The following is a 22,808-nucleotide window of genomic DNA, read 5'->3' as shown; positions in this document are numbered from 1 at the left end:
CTCTATGGTTTAGGAGTTCGGAATTAAGGTTAAGTTAAAATAATTGAGGTTAAAATAAGTAAAATAACAAAAACAGTTAATTTAATATTTAAGAACTTCTAAAAGTTCTAAATATTGTTCACGTATAATAATATTGCAGAATTTCTCCACTATAATGGCTGAGAGCATTCCAGATCCATTACAAGAAGCAGTTTTGAAGAAAACTAGCGACAAAACATTTTTACAAGAACAGGTGAATGGATATGATTGGAACAAAGGTCTGGATTATTCAAAAATCTTGGATAGTTATCTACACTCTGGATTTCAAGCTACCAATTTTGGAAAAGCTGTTCAAGAAATAAACAGAATGATAGAGTGTAGAAAGCAGAAAATTCCCAGCGATAAATTCATAGATGCCGAAGATCCATTCACAATTGTTAGTAGCAACTGTACAATATTCCTAGGGTACACTAGTAACATCGTTTCTAGCGGCTTGAGAGAAACAATTAGATTTTTAGTCCAGCATAAAATGGTGGATTGCATAGTGACCACTGCAGGTGGTGTAGAAGAAGATTTGATTAAATGTTTATCCCCAACATTCCTAGGAGACTTTCATCTGGATGGAAAAACTTTACGAGAAGTGGGCATTAATAGGATAGGAAACCTATTAGTACCAAACGACAACTATTGCCACTTCGAAAACTGGATTATGCCAATATTAGATGAATTCTTGAAGAAGCAGAAAGAAGAGAAAATCCTGTGGAGTCCCAGCAAAGTTATTTATGAACTCGGCTTGAGAATTAATAATGAAAGCAGCATATATTATTGGGCTGCTAAAAATAAGATACCCGTTTTTTCTCCGGCACTCACAGATGGAAGTTTAGGCGATATGATGTTCATGCATTCTATTAAGAGTCCGGGTTTAGTTCTAGACATCCTTTCAGGTGATATTTTGGTATGCCTTATTTATTTATAATTTTTCAATAATTAGCCATAATGAAGGTTAAATTTTTTCACTTGCAAATAATCAATATTTTTTTCAGACCTAAAGCGTTTAAACTCGATGGCCATGAAGGCTGTGAATACAGGCATGATAATAATTGGAGGAGGGCTTATTAAACATCACATATGTAATGCTAATTTGATGGTACGGCATATGTTTTGAATTTTCGTGTATTAATAGTGTTTTTCCAGAGAAATGGTGCAGATTTTAGTGTTTTCATTAACACTGCTTCTGAATATGATGGTAGCGATGCAGGAGCTAGACCAGATGAAGCAAAATCCTGGGGAAAAATTAAACTAGGAGCAGAACCAGTAAAAATTTACGCCGAGGCTACTCTGGTTTTCCCATTGTTGGTTGGTCAAACGTTCGCTAAAGATTTCTTCCAGGATAAGTCGAAATAAAATAAAACTTGAAAAAAATATATTGGTTTTATTCAACATAAAAATTGGACTTACAAAAAATGTAATCAAAATGATCGGAATTATATATTTTGTCATGATCACAAAAGGCATATATAATTAAAGGAATGTGAGAAAAATTTTCTTTAATATAGATATAAAGGTATAATTAAATATCAACAACATGAGTTTGGAAAAACATAAAATTTGAACAACAAATTCATTAAAAATATCGAATAATTTGCTGAGGAATAATATAAACATATAATAGAATTCTAAAAATAATTATGTCTAAGAAAATTTTTTGAGAAGATTGACTATAAAATATTTCGAGTGTAATTGTGAGAAACTATAAAAATTAAATTTTTTTCAGTGAAAACGAGATTCACCATTGAAATTGCACGAACAATTTCTCAACAAAGTGAAGCTTATAAAATACTAGAATGGCAAATATAATATCACCTGGTAATCTAGAACGACTTGAATTATTTGTAATTTTTACATTATTTGTAGAATTTCCATTCTAGTTCTTTCATTCACACTCTCTAATTGTATTATGAGTGTAATCAATCGATTTGCGGAATTTTCACTTGAAAAAAATATTTTATGGTTTGAATTCGGAAAGTTCCATGGCTTTTGATAAAATTATCTGAACATCCATTGGTGGAAAGCTCTGCAGTAGCTTTATGTTGGATGGAAAATCTCCCTGCAGAAGCCTCTCTCTGAGTATTCTGCGAATTAGATTATCGATCAGGATTTAACAACAAACTTACCAAATTTTTTATGCAAAAGTAGGTTTACTCACATAATCATAGCGCAGCAAACGTTTATCAAGAAATCGAACCTATTTTCATCTGAAAACAGAGAATCCCATATCCTCAAAACGTCGGGAAGAGGGAATTCTTGGGAGAGGAGCAGAGTTATCCACCTACAATATTTCGTATAAAAAAAAATAAAACATTTTCGACTTAAGAAGCCTGACCTGAAGCTGTAGTATTGCGGCTTGAGGTCCAGTTGTTGAAGTTTCAACCAAACATCACGATCGTAAATTTTAAGGTGGTTGAGCATTTTATTCATCATTTTATTAATGCCGTGGTCCGTCTCGTCTAGACTTTTTATGAAAAAATCCCTGATTTCCGACATTAAATTCGTGAAACAAAAAAAGCAATCTGCTTCGGCATATTCTGAAAACTAGATTTAAGAACGCGAAGGATCAAAATTACGATAGCTCACCTCTATAGGAGATATCGGGATCACATGCGAAAGCATGATAAATGGGTCCTACAATTTCATTCATGCCTTGAACGTAGCTCTGCCCTGGGTTCAATTTGGCATAAAGAAACAGAATCCTCTCCACTACTTCCCAATGAGCTTCTTTTCCTTCCGTCATCGGTGCATAATCCTCATTTGCTTTTCTTGTTGTTAGAGCAATCTGGATAATTTACATTTTCAGGAATATAAAGGACCATTTGGACAGTTAAATGTGCAGAATGTTGAACAACAATTCACTTTTTTACATTCAGCATGCAAAACAGCTAACCAATATTTTGATAAAATTCAAGTAAACATGCAATATACATGGAAAATCAACATACTTAGTAGAAAAAAGTTTATACCTGCTACTGATATTAGCGGCATGAGAAAAAAGTACAAGTTATTCTGAAAATCCGATGGATACTAGTAGTTTTCAAATTGACAAATAGATGGCACTGACAAACACTGCACTTTTCAGTGACGCTTCATTTGAAATTGGAATAAGAAAAAATAGATGAATGGTTGTATGTAGTCAATACAGGATTCAGATAGGAATAAATACGAAATATTAATGGGTAAGAAATCTTCAGTACAGATTAAAAACTTACCTTGGTAATGCCTAAACCCTTTCTTTCCACATTCGCAGATTTCAAGACACAACGTTGCACCCTTTTATGTAACCTTATTTCTTCTTTGCTATCTACGATTTTTGTGCATGGAAATTCAGTTGGTTGTTGAAAGAATGATATGTCGGGACACAGCCTCCTAACATCTTTATCGATTTGAAGAAGCACCTCATTATCTTTAAAGAAAGTTTGCCATTGGCTATCAGGGTTGCTACTAAGTGGATGATCGTTGAATGTAACATCTCCGTTTTCTTCTTTTGATCCCGGCATGACAATCATTTCATCTAAAAATTGAGCGCTAATTTCACATTTTCTCTTGAAGAACCTCTTATCCTTACCTATGAATTGTTTGTACAAATCTCTTTTTTTCATTAATAAAGAATCCCACGATTCCTTTTCTGGTGGTAAATAATTCAATAGTAATCTCCAACATAACGATCTGAGCCCTTGATCATCTGGGATACCTACAATGAACCTTTTAATATCTAAATTGAATTATGGGAATTGATCTCTACCATGAAAAACTTCTGTGAAGTTATCCACGGGTTTCCAGCCACGGATTATGACGAGCGGTGCGATAAAGGTGGGATAGAGGCGATTCGGCCGGCGGCGTTGCCAGACCTTTCCGGCCTTCTGATCACCAGGAATTTGTGTTGATCTCTGAATTCCTGAATTGAACAAGTATACCGGAGGAAAAAAAATGATATGTATTTTTTGTAATCACAACTTGAATCATTGACCAACAAAAATTTATTATTTTAATAAACATTTCACAAAACATTATGGAGTATTGTTCCGACTTATTGATAGACGACAGAAACGTTAATAACTCCGAAAATAATTCGTGCTCCAAAAAAATTCTTTCAGTGGAGTATTTGTATTGATGTGCTCTATCAGAATATATCATAAAATGAATTTAGCCCGCCGTCCATAATAGTGAAAAATCGTATTTTTGACCCAGCCACGGTTTTCTCAAAGAGAGAAATGTTTATAACTCCGAAAATAATTCGTGCTCCAAAAAAATTCTTTCGGTGGAGTATTTGTATGAATGTGCTCTATCAGAATATATCATAAAATGAATTTAGCCCGCCGTCCATAATAGTGAAAAATCGTATTTTTGACCCAGCCACGGTTTTCTCGATGAGAGAAATGTTTATAACTCCGAAAATAATTCGTGCTCCAAAAAAATTCTTTCAGTGGAGTATTTGTATTGATGTGCTCTATCAGAATATATCATAAAATGAATTTAGCCCGCCGTCCATAATAGTGAAAAATCGTATTTTTGAGCCAGCCACGGTTTTCTCAAAGAGAGAAATGTTTATAACTCCGAAAATAATTCGTGCTCCAAAAAAATTCTTTCAGTGGAGTATTTGTATTGATGTGCTCTATCAGAATATATCATAAAATGAATTTAGCCCGCCGTCCATAATAGTGAAAAATCGTATTTTTGACCCAGCCACGGTTTTCTCAAAGAGAGAAATGTTTATAACTCCGAAAATAATTCGTGCTCCAAAAAAATTCTTTCAGTGGAGTATTTGTATTGATGTGCTCTATCAGAATATATCATAAAATGAATTTAGCCCGCCGTCCATAATAGTGAAAAATCGTATTTTTGACCCAGCCACGGTTTTCTCAAAGAGAGAAATGTTTATAACTCCGAAAATAATTCGTGCTCCAAAAAAATTCTTTCAGTGGAGTATTTGTATTGATGTGCTCTATCAGAATATATCATAAAATGAATTTAGCCCGCCGTCCATAATAGTGAAAAATCGTATTTTTGACCCAGCCACGGTTTTCTCAAAGAGAGAAATGTTTATAACTCCGAAAATAATTCGTGCTCCAAAAAAATTCTTTCAGTGGAGTATTTGTATTGATGTGCTCTATCAGAATATATCATAAAATGAATTTAGCCCGCCGTCCATAATAGTGAAAAATCGTATTTTTGACCCAGCCACGGTTTTCTCAAAGAGAGAAATGTTTATAACTCCGAAAATAATTCGTGCTCCAAAAAAATTCTTTCAGTGGAGTATTTGTATTGATGTGCTCTATCAGAATATATCATAAAATGAATTTAGCCCGCCGTCCATAATAGTGAAAAATCGTATTTTTGACCCAGCCACGGTTTTCTCAAAGAGAGAAATGTTTATAACTCCGAAAATAATTCGTGCTCCAAAAAAATTCTTTCAGTGGAGTATTTGTATTGATGTGCTCTATCAGAATATATCATAAAATGAATTTAGCCCGCCGTCCATAATAGTGAAAAATCGTATTTTTGACCCAGCCACGGTTTTCTCAAAGAGAGAAATGTTTATAACTCCGAAAATAATTCGTGCTCCAAAAAAATTCTTTCAGTGGAGTATTTGTATTGATGTGCTCTATCAGAATATATCATAAAATGAATTTAGCCCGCCGTCCATAATAGTGAAAAATCGTATTTTTGACCCAGCCACGGTTTTCTCAAAGAGAGAAATGTTTATAACTCCGAAAATAATTCGTGCTCCAAAAAAATTCTTTCGGTGGAGTATTTGTATGAATGTGCTCTATCAGAATATATCATAAAATGAATTTAGCCCGCCGTCCATAATAGTGAAAAATCGTATTTTTGACCCAGCCACGGTTTTCTCAAAGAGAGAAATGTTTATAACTCCGAAAATAATTCGTGCTCCAAAAAAATTCTTTCAGTGGAGTATTTGTATTGATGTGCTCTATCAGAATATATCATAAAATGAATTTAGCCCGCCGTCCATAATAGTGAAAAATCGTATTTTTGACCCAGCCACGGTTTTCTCGATGAGAGAAATGTTTATAACTCCGAAAATAATTCGTGCTCCAAAAAAATTCTTTCAGTGGAGTATTTGTATGAATGTGCTCTATCAGAATATATCATAAAATGAATTTAGCCCGCCGTCCATAATAGTGAAAAATCGTATTTTTGACCCAGCCACGGTTTTCTCAAAGAGAGAAATGTTTATAACTCCGAAAATAATTCGTGCTCCAAAAAAATTCTTTCAGTGGAGTATTTGCATTGATGTGCTCTATCAGAATATATCATAAAATGAATTTAGCCCGCCGTCCATAATAGTGAAAAATCGTATTTTTGACCCAGCCACGGTTTTCTCGATGAGAGAAATGTTTATAACTCCGAAAATAATTCGTGCTCCAAAAAAATTCTTTCAGTGGAGTATTTGTATTGATGTGCTCTATCAGAATATATCATAAAATGAATTTAGCCCGCCGTCCATAATAGTGAAAAATCGTATTTTTGACCCAGCCACGGTTTTCTCAAAGAGAGAAATGTTTATAACTCCGAAAATAATTCGTGCTCCAAAAAAATTCTTTCAGTGGAGTATTTGCATTGATGTGCTCTATCAGAATATATCATAAAATGAATTTAGCCCGCCGTCCATAATAGTGAAAAATCGTATTTTTGACCCAGCCACGGTTTTCTCGATGAGAGAAATGTTTATAACTCCGAAAATAATTCGTGCTCCAAAAAAATTCTTTCAGTGGAGTATTTGTATTGATGTGCTCTATCAGAATATATCATAAAATGAATTTAGCCCGCCGTCCATAATAGTGAAAAATCGTATTTTTGACCCAGCCACGGTTTTCTCAAAGAGAGAAATGTTTATAACTCCGAAAATAATTCGTGCTCCAAAAAAATTCTTTCAGTGGAGTATTTGTATGAATGTGCTCTATCAGAATATATCATAAAATGAATTTAGCCCGCCGTCCATAATAGTGAAAAATCGTATTTTTGACCCAGCCACGGTTTTCTCAAAGAGAGAAATGTTTATAACTCCGAAAATAATTCGTGCTCCAAAAAAATTCTTTCAGTGGAGTATTTGTATTGATGTGCTCTATCAGAATATATCATAAAATGAATTTAGCCCGCCGTCCATAATAGTAAAAAATCGAACATTTTCCTCTACTCAGCCGTTATCCTTTAATGCATGTTGCGGAAAATCAACTTCCATGAAAAGATAACGTTGCCCAGCAAGAACCACGTGGAGGTGTAGAGGTATCTCTTGCCAAGGAATGGGAGTAAAGGAAAAATTATCATGAATTTCAGATAAAGGAGGGAACTCTATAGGAGATTATGGGATAGAGGATAATATTTACCAACTATTATTTATACCTTTCATATAACTGCAATGTGTTAAGGGAATATGAAATAAATCTCAAAAAATACACTTATTCACGAAAATTGAATAATCATGATGAAATAGACTGTTCCAAATCACAAGGAATCATAATGGTCAGAATAGTAGATATCGAATCGCATTGGTGATGTAAAGTATTTGTATTAATGTGCCCTATCAGAAAAGATCATATACAACCTGTATATAGAGGTATCACAACTTCAAATTCAAAATCGATAATATACTTTAACCTTTAGCTGGAACACATATGCTACTGCATTATTTATTACTGAGCTTAAATAAAGAGGTAATAATGAAGATTTACAAATAAAAACCATGAGCTTCAAACAAAATTATATTTACACGTTTTTACCGTTTTTTATTTATTCTGTGTTTGTCTTTATTCCACGTCTTCGATTTCATTTTATAATGTTGCAGCTCCTCAGCGTATTCCGGCTGCAACATTTCTACATAATTTTGAGGACTGCACATCCCCGCGTACTCCCCGAAGAATTTACTATATCCACCCTCCAAGAGATACACTTCTGGGTAATCTAATGCAGGGTATGCAGTCCCGTTTTTTTTCCTATCCATCTCCCGTAGATATCTGCAACTGGAAAAAATGAGATAAGTATTTTCTTAGCTTCAGGTTGCTATAGAAAATTAATGGGAGGGACGTTTGAGTACTTACAGGTTAGGTCCACGTTCACTCGAAAATTCGCAGTGGAAAATTAAAAATTTAATTTTTTCCCTTTCCTTGGATGAGTTATTTAGAAATTCAGAGATTTGCTGCCTCATATACATATTCACGGCACCACTTATATGGCCGCCATTGAACTCGTACGGATACCGGCAATCAATTATTTTGAATTCCACATTAACTACAATCCTGCCTGTAATTAAGTCGGCCACAGTTGAGGCAGTTATCGACTTTAGGTCCTGATGCCTTCCTTTCGTCACCGGTAGGGTATAGGGCCTGCTGAAGTCCCCTATGAGTTCCTCCTCTGTTGACCTCTGAACGGCTGTTATTATTTCTTCTCCAGAGAAGGCCGGTTCAAGTACCGGCTCTTTTCTAAGCTCAAGCTTAATCCTTTTGGTCTTCACCGGACTGGTGTCGATTGGCCGCTTGATCGAATTTTTCTGGTGCGACATCTTTCTTATTTCTTTCTGATGAATGTAATCCTTAAAAATGCTATTTTAACATAAAGTATATTTCTTTTCATCAGCTCTTAATTTTTTGTTTCTTTTGGCAACATTCCTTCAATTTTTTTGATGGAGTGATGAACAAATCAGGTGTGGAATTATTTCAATTACCTTCCGATTATCTGTTGATAATTGACTAATTTTTTCAGTATCGCGTTCGAAAATATTCAAAATTTTGTTACGATTACCAAAAGTATCTGACGATAAAATATAAAGAAAAGAATGTCTAATAATTTCACTATCCCTTGTAAATTCTTGTAATTATGCGAAAGATATATCTGGATAATGTTGATTCACATAATCAGCTAATTAACTTACAGGAAATTAATTGTATTGGACTTCAAGCCATACCAGGAACAGAAATAGACAATTTAAAAAATATATGATGATTGATTTTGAAAGTGAAATATTTTCTTTCAGAATCACGGAATACAACGATTTCAAGTAAATAAATAAAAATACTCACAACTACTGAACACTTGAAAAAAATCTTTCGAGCACTAAGGCAATTACTGAATTTTTGAGATGCACTGCACTTTTGGATAGAGTGGTCTGAATAATTTGCAAGAATGGAAGTACAAGGTTGAGGAGTTTCGTTTTATACAGATTCTCACCTAGTAATTGATATAATAAAAAACACATGGCCCTATTTGAAGTTACCGCCTTAGTGGGGATTTTGTTTATATTTTCTGGGCTCAGACCAGGTAACAGGATAGGTACAGGATCATAAATTGCTTCAAAACCCGAAATAGGAATACTTGAACTCCAGAAAATTATTTTTTTCGTATTCAACCCGCGCTTCCCACCAATTTTCAATTCTCTTCAATCCCAAATATACAAATTGATCGACTCAGAATTGATACTCAGAAATTCTGGAAATGATTCGATTTTTTTTATTAAACACTTATTTTTTTCAACTGAAGCCACAGAAAGGTATAGGGTACTACTTTTTCAATCATTTGTATATCATCTGCGATGGAAAAGCAGATGAAAGCTTTGGAAAATTGCTTCAAAACAAATTCGAATGAAGAGAGTTATTATGTTCGATATTCAACGGAAATTAGTTTACTGTGGTGACTTGCTGATTTATGATCAGAATGCAAATAAATTAAAATTTTTCACACTGAACATCATACTGAGGATGGGGAAGCGGGTGAATATCCTTAAAGTGTAGAAAATGATTCGGTAATTAAAATCAGACATTCTGCTCTTTGGTTTTTCAGAAAAAGTCTGCCGTTGACTACGAGAGAAAATCCCACCACAAAGAAAATATCATGGAACATGAAAAGATGCTCAGAATTATGTTTTCATCTTTAGTAAGGAGCAGCACAGAATAATTTAAGACAACCGCGATGTTATATTATACGGGGTGTTTCATTGGGAAAAGGAAATACTTAACAGGCGGAAACGTGGCACCGAGGTGGTTCTGGAGATACCATTTTTATTGGTCTTACTGTCTTCGTAGTCGGGATACAGGATGTTTTATGAATTTAGCTCATTTCTTCCTGAGAACCACCCGGTATATTTTCTTCATATTTGGCAAACGTGTTTTTTATTCAAAGCTCAAATGTATCATGCAATAACCGCTAGCAAACTCCAGATCGAGTTTACAAAAAATTATGAATCGTTTGAATCCTCGAAACAACATCCTGTAAATCGAAATTTTGAAAATCTGTTTCAATATTTGATTACACCACGAAAAACTTAACAGAGGCGTGTACTTCAAATTTTCGCGCAGACTGTTTTACTGCAAAAATTTTCAATGCAGAAGTGAAGCTTTCAAGAACTTGGATTCGTGAGAGTTGTTTGAAGTGACTTTTAATGATGAATCATCAAAACTATTGAATCCATAATTATTTTAATATTGCTTAGTAATTACTTAATACCTTGGTTTCAATTTTTATAGCTGCAGACCATATCAATTTTTATTTTCATGTTACTGTTTCGTCAGGCAGCGAGAGCTGCAGATAATCCAGACATTAATCAAATTTATATTATGTATGCATATTAATTAACCGCAGAAAGAAGGCCCGCGGTAGGGCCCTGGGGATTTTGCCTTCCCCCCTGTCAGGTTATAAGATATTCATGATTAGCTGATAAGTAAATTTCCCCACTTTCTCCTAAAATTTCCTAAATTAATAGTTTTAAAAGATATTCAAGAAATCATTACATAAATTTGAAAATCTCAATTGTTGTTGATTTACAGGCAATACTCCTTACTTCCCACCCTTCAAAAAAACTGACATAACATGGATCAGTAGAGTTTCCATTATTTTTGTTTGGTTGTAGTTGATATAAAATGAAAAACCTTTGGTTTGATTTGGTATCCAGGTAATTTATTGGAATATGACGAATTTTATAAAACACAAATTTGTCGAGATATTAACCTCCCACTCTCGGTTTTCTAGAAAGAAACACGTTCATAAATCTCGCCACCATTTTCGAATGTTACAAAAAATTCTCATATATAAAATGAAGATGAAATAAATTGATAAAATGAAAACAAACTTAGAATATTGACAAATTAGGAATATTAATCGTTCCTGTTTCTTGAGCTCACATCTTAATACAATATAATATAATAGGGGTATAAGACTGTTTGTTGGTTTTGCCACAACCAATTTGTCGGTACCTTTGTATGAAATCGTTAAAGTATGCTTAAGAGACCAATGCTTTGGTTTCGAACACGTACAGGTACCAATATAAGTACTTCTGTATTTCCCTTATTGTACCCGCATAGTAAACCATAAACTGAAAATTTGAATATTATGTATATTTTTACACCAACAAGCCTGTAATGGGGTATTCCCAGATACTATTGGCCCGGTCGTTCGGGTTCTATTGTTATTCGACTGCGGCAGCAATGTCGGAACTCGTCCAATAAAAAATACATTTCCTATCCTGTGAGCATGCTGCCGAACAATAATATTTTACATTCAAAGACGCTCATATAATTATGTGAAATGGTCATGAAACATTTGGCACGTACCTACATCTGAAATAGCACCGTTTGAGTAAGGATGAGTAATTCTTAACTGCGCAAAATAATTAAAAAAAATCGATATAACACAAATATTATACGAACAAAATTATCATACATTGTAAACGTTGAGAAAGATAGGATAGCATAGCATAGTGGAAAAAGATGACATGGATTTATCGAATACGTTAAAAATAATGTAAATTCACTCTGTCTCTTTAATAAGGTATATTATGTCGTAGAATAAGAATTGTTGCTTGGCTAGGTGACATTTTTAATTGATGATGACTTTCATTTTGTGTTTGACTCTGGATAATTGATTATTGACAATCACAAGTTATTCCTTTTTTGTATTTCAATTTCGTAATAGCTGTTAAATTTATTTCGAAATACACCTACTAGCTGGCCCGAGGAACTTGGTTCCGCCTTCATACCGTTATACCCCGTGCTTGATGTGATAGTTGGATATCACATTGTGATACACGGGTGATGCCACAGTGTTCTAAAGATTCTGTTATCACATGGATATCGATCTCCGATATCAATGCGATATCATTATTTCGTATCAAATAGATACCGATAAATTATATCACGCGGATGTCGAAAATGGATATCTAAATGTTATCTAACAAAAATGTTAATTAAAAAAATATAATCGGAATTGAAAAAAATGAAGAAATTTTTCTGATTATACAGTAACCTGATTTAGTTTTTTGATCCGTTGATTTCAGAAAGTGTATTATATCCTTGAGTATTAACCCTTGGTTATGTTGAATACTCAAAGATTATATGAAGTTTTTCGCTATACTACCTTTGTTGGGTTTCGAACCTGCGGTTTCAAAACCTCTCACAATTTTATCCACCCTCGATGTCCTCTGCTCCACTTTGGCTGTTAATTGTGTTGTCGAAAACATTGACTTCGTAGTAGCAGGTAAAACAACTATATTTGTCTCTAGTTAAAGAATTCCTACATTTCTGTAATTAACTTTCAAACATGCGTTTTTAGATACGTTCAAATTGTGACCTTGATCTGCTATACAGGATGTCTCACGGTGAGTGGCCTATGAAACGTTTACGAAGAACGGATTATATAGGATTGTTCTGAAAATTTTGGTTTATGCTTCTGATCTATCTGATTAAAATATTTTTAATATTACGACGTTGCTGCAGGGGGTGTCCCATTTGAAAAAATGCTGTATTGTATCGAGTGACAAGATGATGAATATTAGGACACTATGTATATCACAAAACTCGTCCTCAGGATCTCAATAACCTATTTTCAGAATTTCACCTTCCCAAAATATGAAATGTCTTTTCTATGCCTATTTAATTGTATCAATGGTTTTGGCAATTTATTGTTGAAAATTTTTAATATCTCCGAAAGTATCAGGAATAGAGATTGGGGAGTACTAGACAAACATATACTCAGAAGAGGATCATTCACATTTGAATGAATTTTCTGCTTCGGTTAGCTTGTTATCAAGGATTCGATACATAAATGTATTAGATAGCAAAAAAATGATTGAAATGAGTCAAACAAAAAACGACGTGTCCGAGCATTTTTTCGAAATAAATTTATTACGCCCGTTATCTCGTCTGTTTCGTTTAAAAAGCCCCACCCTGTATAAGTATCACCTGGATATCAGATCTTGTTACAGAAAAATAGATATATATGTGATGACACAAAACGATAGAAGTATGCTATCATTTTGATTACCATATGGGTAACAAATGGATATCAAAATTCGATATATTATTTAGTTACTAATTGATAACTGTTGGAAAACACTTTTTGATATCACGTGAGTATCGAAAATCGATAACCAATGGATATCATTCCACGTGTTGTCACAAATTCTTCTGCGGAAATATCCGCAAGAAATGTGGGTCTCTGTTTTCACAATGTTTTGATAAGAAGTACAAGTAGTAGGTCTTTTCCGGTACAACCGGAAGTCCATTGTGGAAAATGCTCACATAAAATTTTCAGCACAAAATTATGAATAATTTTCGAGAAACTTCTAATGGTCCATTGCGGTGAATCACCCTCTAAATTCGATATTGCATCTGTGTAATGATTCCTTGAAAAGGTTAAGAAACTATTAATTAAAGAATCGGAAGAGTAGGCAAATTTACATTTCACCTTATTTTACCTGGTCCGAATTCAGAAAAGATAAACGAAACCCCCACTCAGGCGGTATCTTGAAAAAAGGCCACGTGTTTTTTATTACATGAAGTACTGTACAAATGGTATAAATAGTTTCTACAAATCACCAGAATGGTATTCACTTTGGTGAAAAAAACTGCTCTCCATTACGACTAGTGCAGTGCATTTTTGAAATCTTTTGTGTGCCTTAGTGCTGGAAAGATTTTTTCCGAGTTTTTCACATTTGTGAGTACTTTTTACGTGAAGTTGTTATTTCTGTAAAAAGATTCCTCTTTCATAAACAATTAACCTAAATTTTCTATTTGTGTTTGTGATAAGCAATATGGCTGGAAGACCAACACAATTTCCAGTAAGTAAATTAGCCGACTACATAAATCAATTTTATCCAGATGTATCTTTCGCAAAATTACAAGAATTACCAACCGATAGTGAAATTATTACAAACGCTTCATTATTTATTTTCTCGTCAGATAGTTTTGAAACTCGTAAAAAAGTATTGAATATTTTCAAACGTGACACTAAAAAAATTAGTCAATTAATAACAGGTAAGCGGGAGAAAATGGAAATAATTCCTGAAGATATTACGGCCAAAAATTTCAAAGTTTCAATCAAAAAACATCCTTCTGAAATAAAGTTAACAAAATTGAATGAATTTATTTCGCAATATGACATTTCAAAGGAAAATATAGTAAACAGTAGTTACCATTCGGAAAATTCGATATATTCAAAATTTTGTAATTATTTAAATTTTAAAAACACTTTGAAAAATCGAAGAAATCTTTATTATTTCGTACGTAGGAACATTTCTAATTTAAATTTCCCTGATAATTCGCTTCTTAGAAACAGTGAAAATTTGAGTACAAAGGAAGAAAGTTACAAGGGTATGAATGCCATTTCCGATATTATTACGCATTCCACCCCAATTTATGAAGGTTCATCATCTTTGAGTTTTAAGGTATTAGAACAACATCAAAATTTACAAACGCCAGTATCTTCAGGAATAGTAAGTTCTTTTCAAATGCAAGATTCCACGAAAGATACATCGAGATTATCCTCTAGAACAAGAAAAGAAATTAGTTCTGATTTTTTCACGTGCTCGCCCGATTTGTTATATGTTCATCAATCTACCAAAAAAATTGAAGAAATGTTGCCAAAAGGAACAATAAATTTAAAAAGTGATAAAAGCAAATGTACTTCTTATAAAAATTGTCTCGTTAGGGAAGGTTCATTTTTAATAACTGAAAAAGAATTTTCTTCCATATGTAAAGATGGAAAATTCATTTCGGAAAAATATGTATATTTGATGAATGAAAAAATTGTTACTGTCAATAATACCTGTAACTTATATTACAAAACTTATCGCTACATGAAGAGATCTAATTCTTTCAAAATATATGCTTATTGTGTCCACCCTTCTTGTAAAAAATTTATACTTCACTTAATTCCTCTTATTAACACAACAGATTATATGGTCGAGGTAATGAGCTCGGATATCAATTTTAATCATTTGAATTATAAAGCGACACAAATGAGAGGAATTAAAAGAAAATTGTTGAAGAAGGAGATGTTAAATGTGAAGGCTTTAGAACAACGTCAGACTGACATAATAAACTTAGATAAAGGTACTCTGCGGAAAAAAAATTTGGGTGATGTAAAATCTGACGCAGTCTATAGAAAAGTTCGATCTGAAGCCTTGGCAAAAAATGACAGACATGTAAATGATGTAATTGATATGATGGAAATGCGTAATGAACATAAAAATTATATTCAGTCTGTAGGAGAACCATTTCATGTTCATACTTATAGCATAGAACAATTGCAAATGTTAACGGCGAGCAAGGGTACAGTTTTATATTTAGACTCAACTGGAACTATAGTACGTCGTCCCAATAATACGGGAAATAAAGTTTATTATTATGCGGGTGTAATTCAAGTGCAAAACTCTAGTAGAATTTGTCCAGTTGTGGAAATGATTTCCTCTCAACATGATGCGGGCAGCATAGGTGCGTGGCTCCTAAAATTCAAGGCTTTTTGTACTTCTCACAAGAAATGGCCGGCTTTTCAGAAAATCGTTACAGACTTCAGCTTTGCATTGTTGAATGCTGTTTCGGTTGCATTCAATTCACTAGAATTGAAAGATTATTTGGATATGACTTTTCGTATAGTATCAAGTAAAGAATTATTTCCTTCAAATAAAATAGAAATGCACCTCTGCTGTTCCCACCTATTTAAATTAATGGCTAGAGATATTGATAATTATTATAAAGACCATAACGTAAATCGACATGTAAAAGAAATTGTAGCGACAGCTTATAATATTAATGATTGGGAAATTTTTTGTGCCTGGTTCAAATATTTATATATTGTAACGAATTCGGAGACTAAAAATTCAACGTTCTCAAATGCCTTCAGAAAGTTACTTGAAATATCGAATTATTCAGATCCTTTAATAGATAATATTCAGATTGAAGTAAATTTAAAATTGAATAAAAGTGAGCCGGGCAATTTTGATTCGACATTATTATGTCAGTATTTGAGAGAAGTTGTAAAACCTTTGTCAGTGAACTCCGATCCGGGTCATTTTAGCGAGAACGAATATAAAAATTTGGAGTTCTTTCAGTATTTTTTTAAACATTATATTCCCTTTTCTCCCCTCTGGAGTGGAATATTGTTGAAAAACAAGGAGAGATTGAGCAATGCTCCTGTTGAAAGATGGTTTGGTATTTTGAAGAATATCCTAGCAAAGAGAGTAATGCGTCAAAAAAGTAGTCGTATTGTCAGAAAAATACGAAAATATGTCATTTTTGTTTATAAAGAAAGCTCCGAAAATATAACTAAATCAAAATGCACTAAAAGTTATAATGAGAAAAAAGATTATGGTCTTGCTTCACAAGAGGTTTGGAAGAAGAAAGAAAAAGTGATTCATAATAACTTTCTTGGAACGTCATTGAATAGGGCACTTAAGAATTCCCAATCGCCTCAGCCTAATAAAGTATCATCGGATCTCTGCATTTATTGTAAAGAGGGAGTGCTTGAGTTCGAAGCTGAGTGGGTCCAATGTGACAAGTGCGATGGATGGGTTCATGTGGTGTGTATTGGAGATTTAGAAGCAACATTCAGCGGAGACTTTTTTTGTAAATTTTGTGCGGATAAAGCTACAGAACAAAGCGTTCCTTCTACGATAAACTTACAAGAGCAATGTAATAAATATTTTACTGAGCATTATACAAAATCCCTAGAAGATTTGAAGGACATTGAAAGGAATACCAGGACTCAACGAGAATCTGAAGCTTGGTTCAGAGAAAGAAAAATGCGTGTCACGGCATCCCATTTCGGAAGGATCTGCAATGCGAGAACTACGGGTAGTTTAATTAATTTATTAAAAGAAATGCAAGATCCGACTGATATCTCGTCAAATGTAGCTGTTAAACATGGATTAGATTTTGAAAAACGTGCTGTCCAAGCCTATGAAGCAGCAACTAATACGAAGTGCATTTCTTCGGGTTTGATAATCCATCCGTCGTATCAATATCTTGCGGGTTCTCCGGATGGATTGGTGAATGATAATGGTTTAATTGAAGTTAAATGCCCGTACTCGTGTCGATTTTTAGAACCGAATGAAGCAATCTCGCTAGGAAAAATTAAAGCATTTAATATAAAAACGGGAACTATTTCTAAAACGCACCCTTATTATCATCAAATACAGGGCCTCCTCGAGATAAGTAATAGAGATTGGTGCGATTTTGTAATTTGGACCTTCAAAGGTATTAAAATAGATCGAATATTCAGAGATAATAAGCGTTGGAGGGATATTTTTCCAAAATTGAAGCGGTTTTTTTTTTTCATAATGTTGCCATATATCTCCAAATCAATCAAAAATCCCTCGTTTATCAAATGGAGACCATCAAGTGAAATAGTTATTTTACCGAATGGATTAGTTTCTACTTCAAGGTATTATAAAAATATAGGAAGAAAATATTATATTTCATTTTTTAAAGATTTTGAATGTGATGTGAAGGAAATTACTTCTGAGGATTTTGAAATATTATCGGGAAAGGAATGGTTATCTAATTTCATAGTAGATATTTGCTTAAATATATTCAATAAGAATAAAAATGAGTTTCAAGTTTTCCCAACTTTACAAGGGACAAGAATATTTTTATATGGTTTTGGTGAAAACCACCCTTCACTATCAAATGTAGAGTTCAAGAAAGATGTTTTAATATTTCCAATACTTCAAAATTACTCCGATAAAATGGATCGCTCTAGTTCCCATCATTTTTGTTTGGCTGTTGTTAATATAAAATCTAAAAGCTTTTGTTTTCTAAATCCATATGGCAGCACAAGAGAAGAATCTTCATTATATCTAGGTAATTTCCTAAAATATGTAGAATATTATAAAACAAATATTTGTACAAATGTTGATGAGTGGACCATCGAACTGAAGCAACATGATAAACAAGACGACGGCTATAATTGCGGAGTTTATATTCTATATTATTTTGAAAAATTAGTCAATGGAGAACGTTTGAACAATAATGTCAATATTAAAAATTATAGAGTAGATTTGAAAGATGTCATCATTAATTCTTCAGATAATATGTCCGAGATATGCTTATTTTGCGGAAATAACGTATTGTTTTCATGTCAGTCAGTGCGATGCGGTAGTTGTTGTAGGCATTTTCATGAAAGATGTATATCTGAAACCATTTCAGATACTTCATTTACAGTCTGTCAGTTGTGCGCGATTAATTAATTGTTGAGAGATTCTTTTAATTAAATTTTATATTTCTAATATATTTTATTTAGGAACATTGTGAAACACATTATCTTTGATGTAATCTATAAATGCATGTCTGTTTTATTTTTTCACTGTGAGTCGAAATATGAATTCTGGATAGTTTAATTTTTTGATTTAGCGATATGATGAACGTATTTTTTAAGCGAGTTTCTTCACCTTAAGATAAATAATAAATTGTGATCTTGTTCTTGGGATGAATAATTATGTTTGTTCGGATATTATGCTCTGTTAGATATATTTCAATCAGTTATTTTCTGTTAAATGTTTTTGTTCACAAACGATTCCTCTTGAATTTTATAAATGAGACAATATATATGGTGATGATATGTTCTTTAATATAAATAAATCTAGTGTGAGGTCATGATATATTGGGATCGATACATATTTTTATTTTCTCAATTATCTGATAATAATTTCATTTTAGCAATGTCCCTTATATGTTTATGCTATTGTATATGCTGATTTAAAGGTACTGTGCATAATTTGTTACATTTTAGGTAGATGTAGGATTTAATTTAATTTTACATGGATAGTCTTTTTATGTTTATATTTATTTCTGATTTCTTCTTTACATCACCAATGCGATTCGATATTTACTATTCTGACCATTATGATTCCTTGTGATTTGGAACAGTCTATTTCATCATGATTATTCAATTTTCGTGAATAAGTGTATTTTTTGAGATTTATTTCATATTCCCTTAACACATTGCAGTTATATGAAAGGTATAAATAATAGTTGGTAAATATTATCCTCTATCCCATAATCTCCTATAGAGTTCCCTCCTTTATCTGAAATTCATGATAATTTTTCCTTTACTCCCATTCCTTGGCAAGAGATACCTCTACACCTCCACGTGGTTCTTGCTGGGCAACGTTATCTTTTCATGGAAGTTGATTTTCCGCAACATGCATTAAAGGATAACGGCTGAGTAGAGGAAAATGTTCGATTTTTTACTATTATGGACGGCGGGCTAAATTCATTTTATGATATATTCTGATAGAGCACATCAATACAAATACTCCACTGAAAGAATTTTTTTGGAGCACGAATTATTTTCGGAGTTATAAACATTTCTCTCTTTGAGAAAACCGTGGCTGGGTCAAAAATACGATTTTTCACTATTATGGACGGCGGGCTAAATTCATTTTATGATATATTCTGATAGAGCACATTCATACAAATACTCCACCGAAAGAATTTTTTTGGAGCACGAATTATTTTCGGAGTTATAAACATTTCTCTCTTTGAGAAAACCGTGGCTGGGTCAAAAATACGATTTTTCACTATTATGGACGGCGGGCTAAATTCATTTTATGATATATTCTGATAGAGCACATCAATACAAATACTCCACTGAAAGAATTTTTTTGGAGCACGAATTATTTTCGGAGTTATAAACATTTCTCTCTTTGAGAAAACCGTGGCTGGGTCAAAAATACGATTTTTCACTATTATGGACGGCGGGCTAAATTCATTTTATGATATATTCTGATAGAGCACATCAATACAAATACTCCACTGAAAGAATTTTTTTGGAGCACGAATTATTTTCGGAGTTATAAACATTTCTCTCTTTGAGAAAACCGTGGCTGGGTCAAAAATACGATTTTTCACTATTATGGACGGCGGGCTAAATTCATTTTATGATATATTCTGATAGAGCACATCAATACAAATACTCCACTGAAAGAATTTTTTTGGAGCACGAATTATTTTCGGAGTTATAAACATTTCTCTCTTTGAGAAAACCGTGGCTGGGTCAAAAATACGATTTTTCACTATTATGGACGGCGGGCTAAATTCATTTTATGATATATTCTGATAGAGCACATCAATACAAATACTCCACTGAAAGAATTTTTTTGGAGCACGAATTATTTTCGGAGTTATAAACATTTCTCTCTTTGAGAAAACCGTGGCTGGGTCAAAAATACGATTTTTCACTATTATGGACGGCGGGCTAAATTCATTTTATGATATATTCTGATAGAGCACATTCATACAAATACTCCACCGAAAGAATTTTTTTGGAGCACGAATTATTTTCGGAGTTATAAACATTTCTCTCTTTGAGAAAACCGTGGCTGGGTCAAAAATACGATTTTTCACTATTATGGACGGCGGGCTAAATTCATTTTATGATATATTCTGATAGAGCACATCAATACAAATACTCCACTGAAAGAATTTTTTTGGAGCACGAATTATTTTCGGAGTTATAAACATTTCTCTCTTTGAGAAAACCGTGGCTGGGTCAAAAATACGATTTTTCACTATTATGGACGGCGGGCTAAATTCATTTTATGATATATTCTGATAGAGCACATCAATACAAATACTCCACTGAAAGAATTTTTTTGGAGCACGAATTATTTTCGGAGTTATAAACATTTCTCTCTTTGAGAAAACCGTGGCTGGGTCAAAAATACGATTTTTCACTATTATGGACGGCGGGCTAAATTCATTTTATGATATATTCTGATAGAGCACATCAATACAAATACTCCACTGAAAGAATTTTTTTGGAGCACGAATTATTTTCGGAGTTATAAACATTTCTCTCTTTGAGAAAACCGTGGCTGGGTCAAAAATACGATTTTTCACTATTATGGACGGCGGGCTAAATTCATTTTATGATATATTCTGATAGAGCACATCAATACAAATACTCCACTGAAAGAATTTTTTTGGAGCACGAATTATTTTCGGAGTTATAAACATTTCTCTCTTTGAGAAAACCGTGGCTGGGTCAAAAATACGATTTTTCACTATTATGGACGGCGGGCTAAATTCATTTTATGATATATTCTGATAGAGCACATCAATACAAATACTCCACTGAAAGAATTTTTTTGGAGCACGAATTATTTTCGGAGTTATAAACATTTCTCTCTTTGAGAAAACCGTGGCTGGGTCAAAAATACGATTTTTCACTATTATGGACGGCGGGCTAAATTCATTTTATGATATATTCTGATAGAGCACATCAATACAAATACTCCACTGAAAGAATTTTTTTGGAGCACGAATTATTTTCGGAGTTATAAACATTTCTCTCTTTGAGAAAACCGTGGCTGGCTCAAAAATACGATTTTTCACTATTATGGACGGCGGGCTAAATTCATTTTATGATATATTCTGATAGAGCACATCAATACAAATACTCCACTGAAAGAATTTTTTTGGAGCACGAATTATTTTCGGAGTTATAAACATTTCTCTCATCGAGAAAACCGTGGCTGGGTCAAAAATACGATTTTTCACTATTATGGACGGCGGGCTAAATTCATTTTATGATATATTCTGATAGAGCACATTCATACAAATACTCCACCGAAAGAATTTTTTTGGAGCACGAATTATTTTCGGAGTTATAAACATTTCTCTCTTTGAGAAAACCGTGGCTGGGTCAAAAATACGATTTTTCACTATTATGGACGGCGGGCTAAATTCATTTTATGATATATTCTGATAGAGCACATCAATACAAATACTCCACTGAAAGAATTTTTTTGGAGCACGAATTATTTTCGGAGTTATTAACGTTTCTGTCGTCTATCAATAAGTCGGAACAATACTCCATAATGTTTTGTGAAATGTTTATTAAAATAATAAATTTTTGTTGGTCAATGATTCAAGTTGTGATTACAAAAAATACATATCATTTTTTTTCCTCCGGTATACTTGTTCAATTCAGGAATTCAGAGATCAACACAAATTCCTGGTGATCAGAAGGCCGGAAAGGTCTGGCAACGCCGCCGGCCGAATCGCCTCTATCCCACCTTTATCGCACCGCTCGTCATAATCCGTGGCTGGAAACCCGTGGATAACTTCACAGAAGTCCATGAAAAGCTATGGATTTCAGTCTATCCAAATTTATGATGTCCTCTGAAATTATGTCATCAAATTTCTTCAGCCTGGAAAGCAATAATTAATATTGAAACGCCTTAGCTTGAAGAAATTTCAAACCTTGCTCTATAAGCCATCATTTTTCATTATCTACTCCTTATGAAAAATGAGAAGAGGCGATTACAATCTCTTCAGAGATTTTCAGAATTGAACATCATACGATCATACATTGTTCATCATACTTGGAGCCAATAGAATTTGAATCTTTGGCCGTTTTTATAAAAAACTAGATACATTCATTTAAAATATTTCAGTTTCATTATAATTAAATGAATAAAATCATCAACAATCATCAAACAGTCAAACACATTGATTAATTTTACTCTACACAGTTGGCGAAAGTGC

At 33.2% G+C, this 22,808-nt stretch overlaps 2 protein-coding genes across 2 annotated transcripts; one reads left to right on the top strand and one right to left on the bottom strand.

Moving 5' to 3' along the window:
* The first annotated feature begins 22 nt into the window (after positions 1 to 22).
* On the top strand, positions 23 to 1,970 carry LOC123317523 (probable deoxyhypusine synthase). The gene is made up of 3 exons (XM_044904099.1): positions 23 to 923; positions 1,023 to 1,126; positions 1,174 to 1,970. The coding sequence occupies exons 1-3, from the start codon at positions 155 to 157 to the stop codon at positions 1,381 to 1,383; spliced, it is 1,083 nt and encodes a 360-aa protein (XP_044760034.1). The 5' UTR covers positions 23 to 154; the 3' UTR covers positions 1,384 to 1,970.
* LOC123317515 (TBC1 domain family member 13) lies at positions 1,392 to 22,747 on the bottom strand. Its single transcript, XM_044904089.1, has 8 exons — positions 22,524 to 22,747; positions 22,398 to 22,471; positions 3,599 to 3,724; positions 3,243 to 3,544; positions 2,614 to 2,812; positions 2,363 to 2,564; positions 2,186 to 2,308; positions 1,392 to 2,111 (listed from the first exon to the last, which is right to left on the bottom strand). Exons 1-8 carry the CDS (start codon positions 22,541 to 22,543, stop codon positions 1,985 to 1,987), a joined length of 1,173 nt encoding a protein of 390 aa, XP_044760024.1. The 5' UTR covers positions 22,544 to 22,747; the 3' UTR covers positions 1,392 to 1,984.
* Positions 22,748 to 22,808: the final 61 nt, after the last annotated feature.

Source organism: Coccinella septempunctata, chromosome 1 (genome assembly GCF_907165205.1).
Source record: "Coccinella septempunctata chromosome 1, icCocSept1.1, whole genome shotgun sequence".
In the NCBI taxonomy this organism is placed as follows: Eukaryota; Metazoa; Arthropoda; class Insecta; order Coleoptera; family Coccinellidae; genus Coccinella; species Coccinella septempunctata.
The sequence above is the reverse complement of the archived record's forward strand: the minus strand, read 5'-3'. Positions and strand labels throughout refer to the sequence as shown.

Excerpts from the sequence above, each read along its gene's own strand:
- LOC123317515 (XM_044904089.1), bottom strand. The coding sequence starts at position 22,543 with ATGATGGCTTATAGAGCAAG. Across the intron at positions 2,813-3,242 it reads AGGGTTTAGGCATTACCAAG|ATTGCTCTAACAACAAGAAA; the intron begins GTAAGTTTTTAA and ends TAAATTATCCAG. Across the intron at positions 2,112-2,185 it reads GTTTGCTGCGCTATGATTAT|AATACTCAGAGAGAGGCTTC; the intron begins GTGAGTAAACCT and ends TCTAATTCGCAG.
- LOC123317523 (XM_044904099.1), top strand. The coding sequence starts at position 155 with ATGGCTGAGAGCATTCCAGATCCATTACAAGAAGCAGTTTTGAAGAAA. Across the intron at positions 924-1,022 it reads AGTTCTAGACATCCTTTCAG|ACCTAAAGCGTTTAAACTCG; the intron begins GTGATATTTTGG and ends TATTTTTTTCAG. Across the intron at positions 1,127-1,173 it reads TATGTAATGCTAATTTGATG|AGAAATGGTGCAGATTTTAG; the intron begins GTACGGCATATG and ends GTGTTTTTCCAG.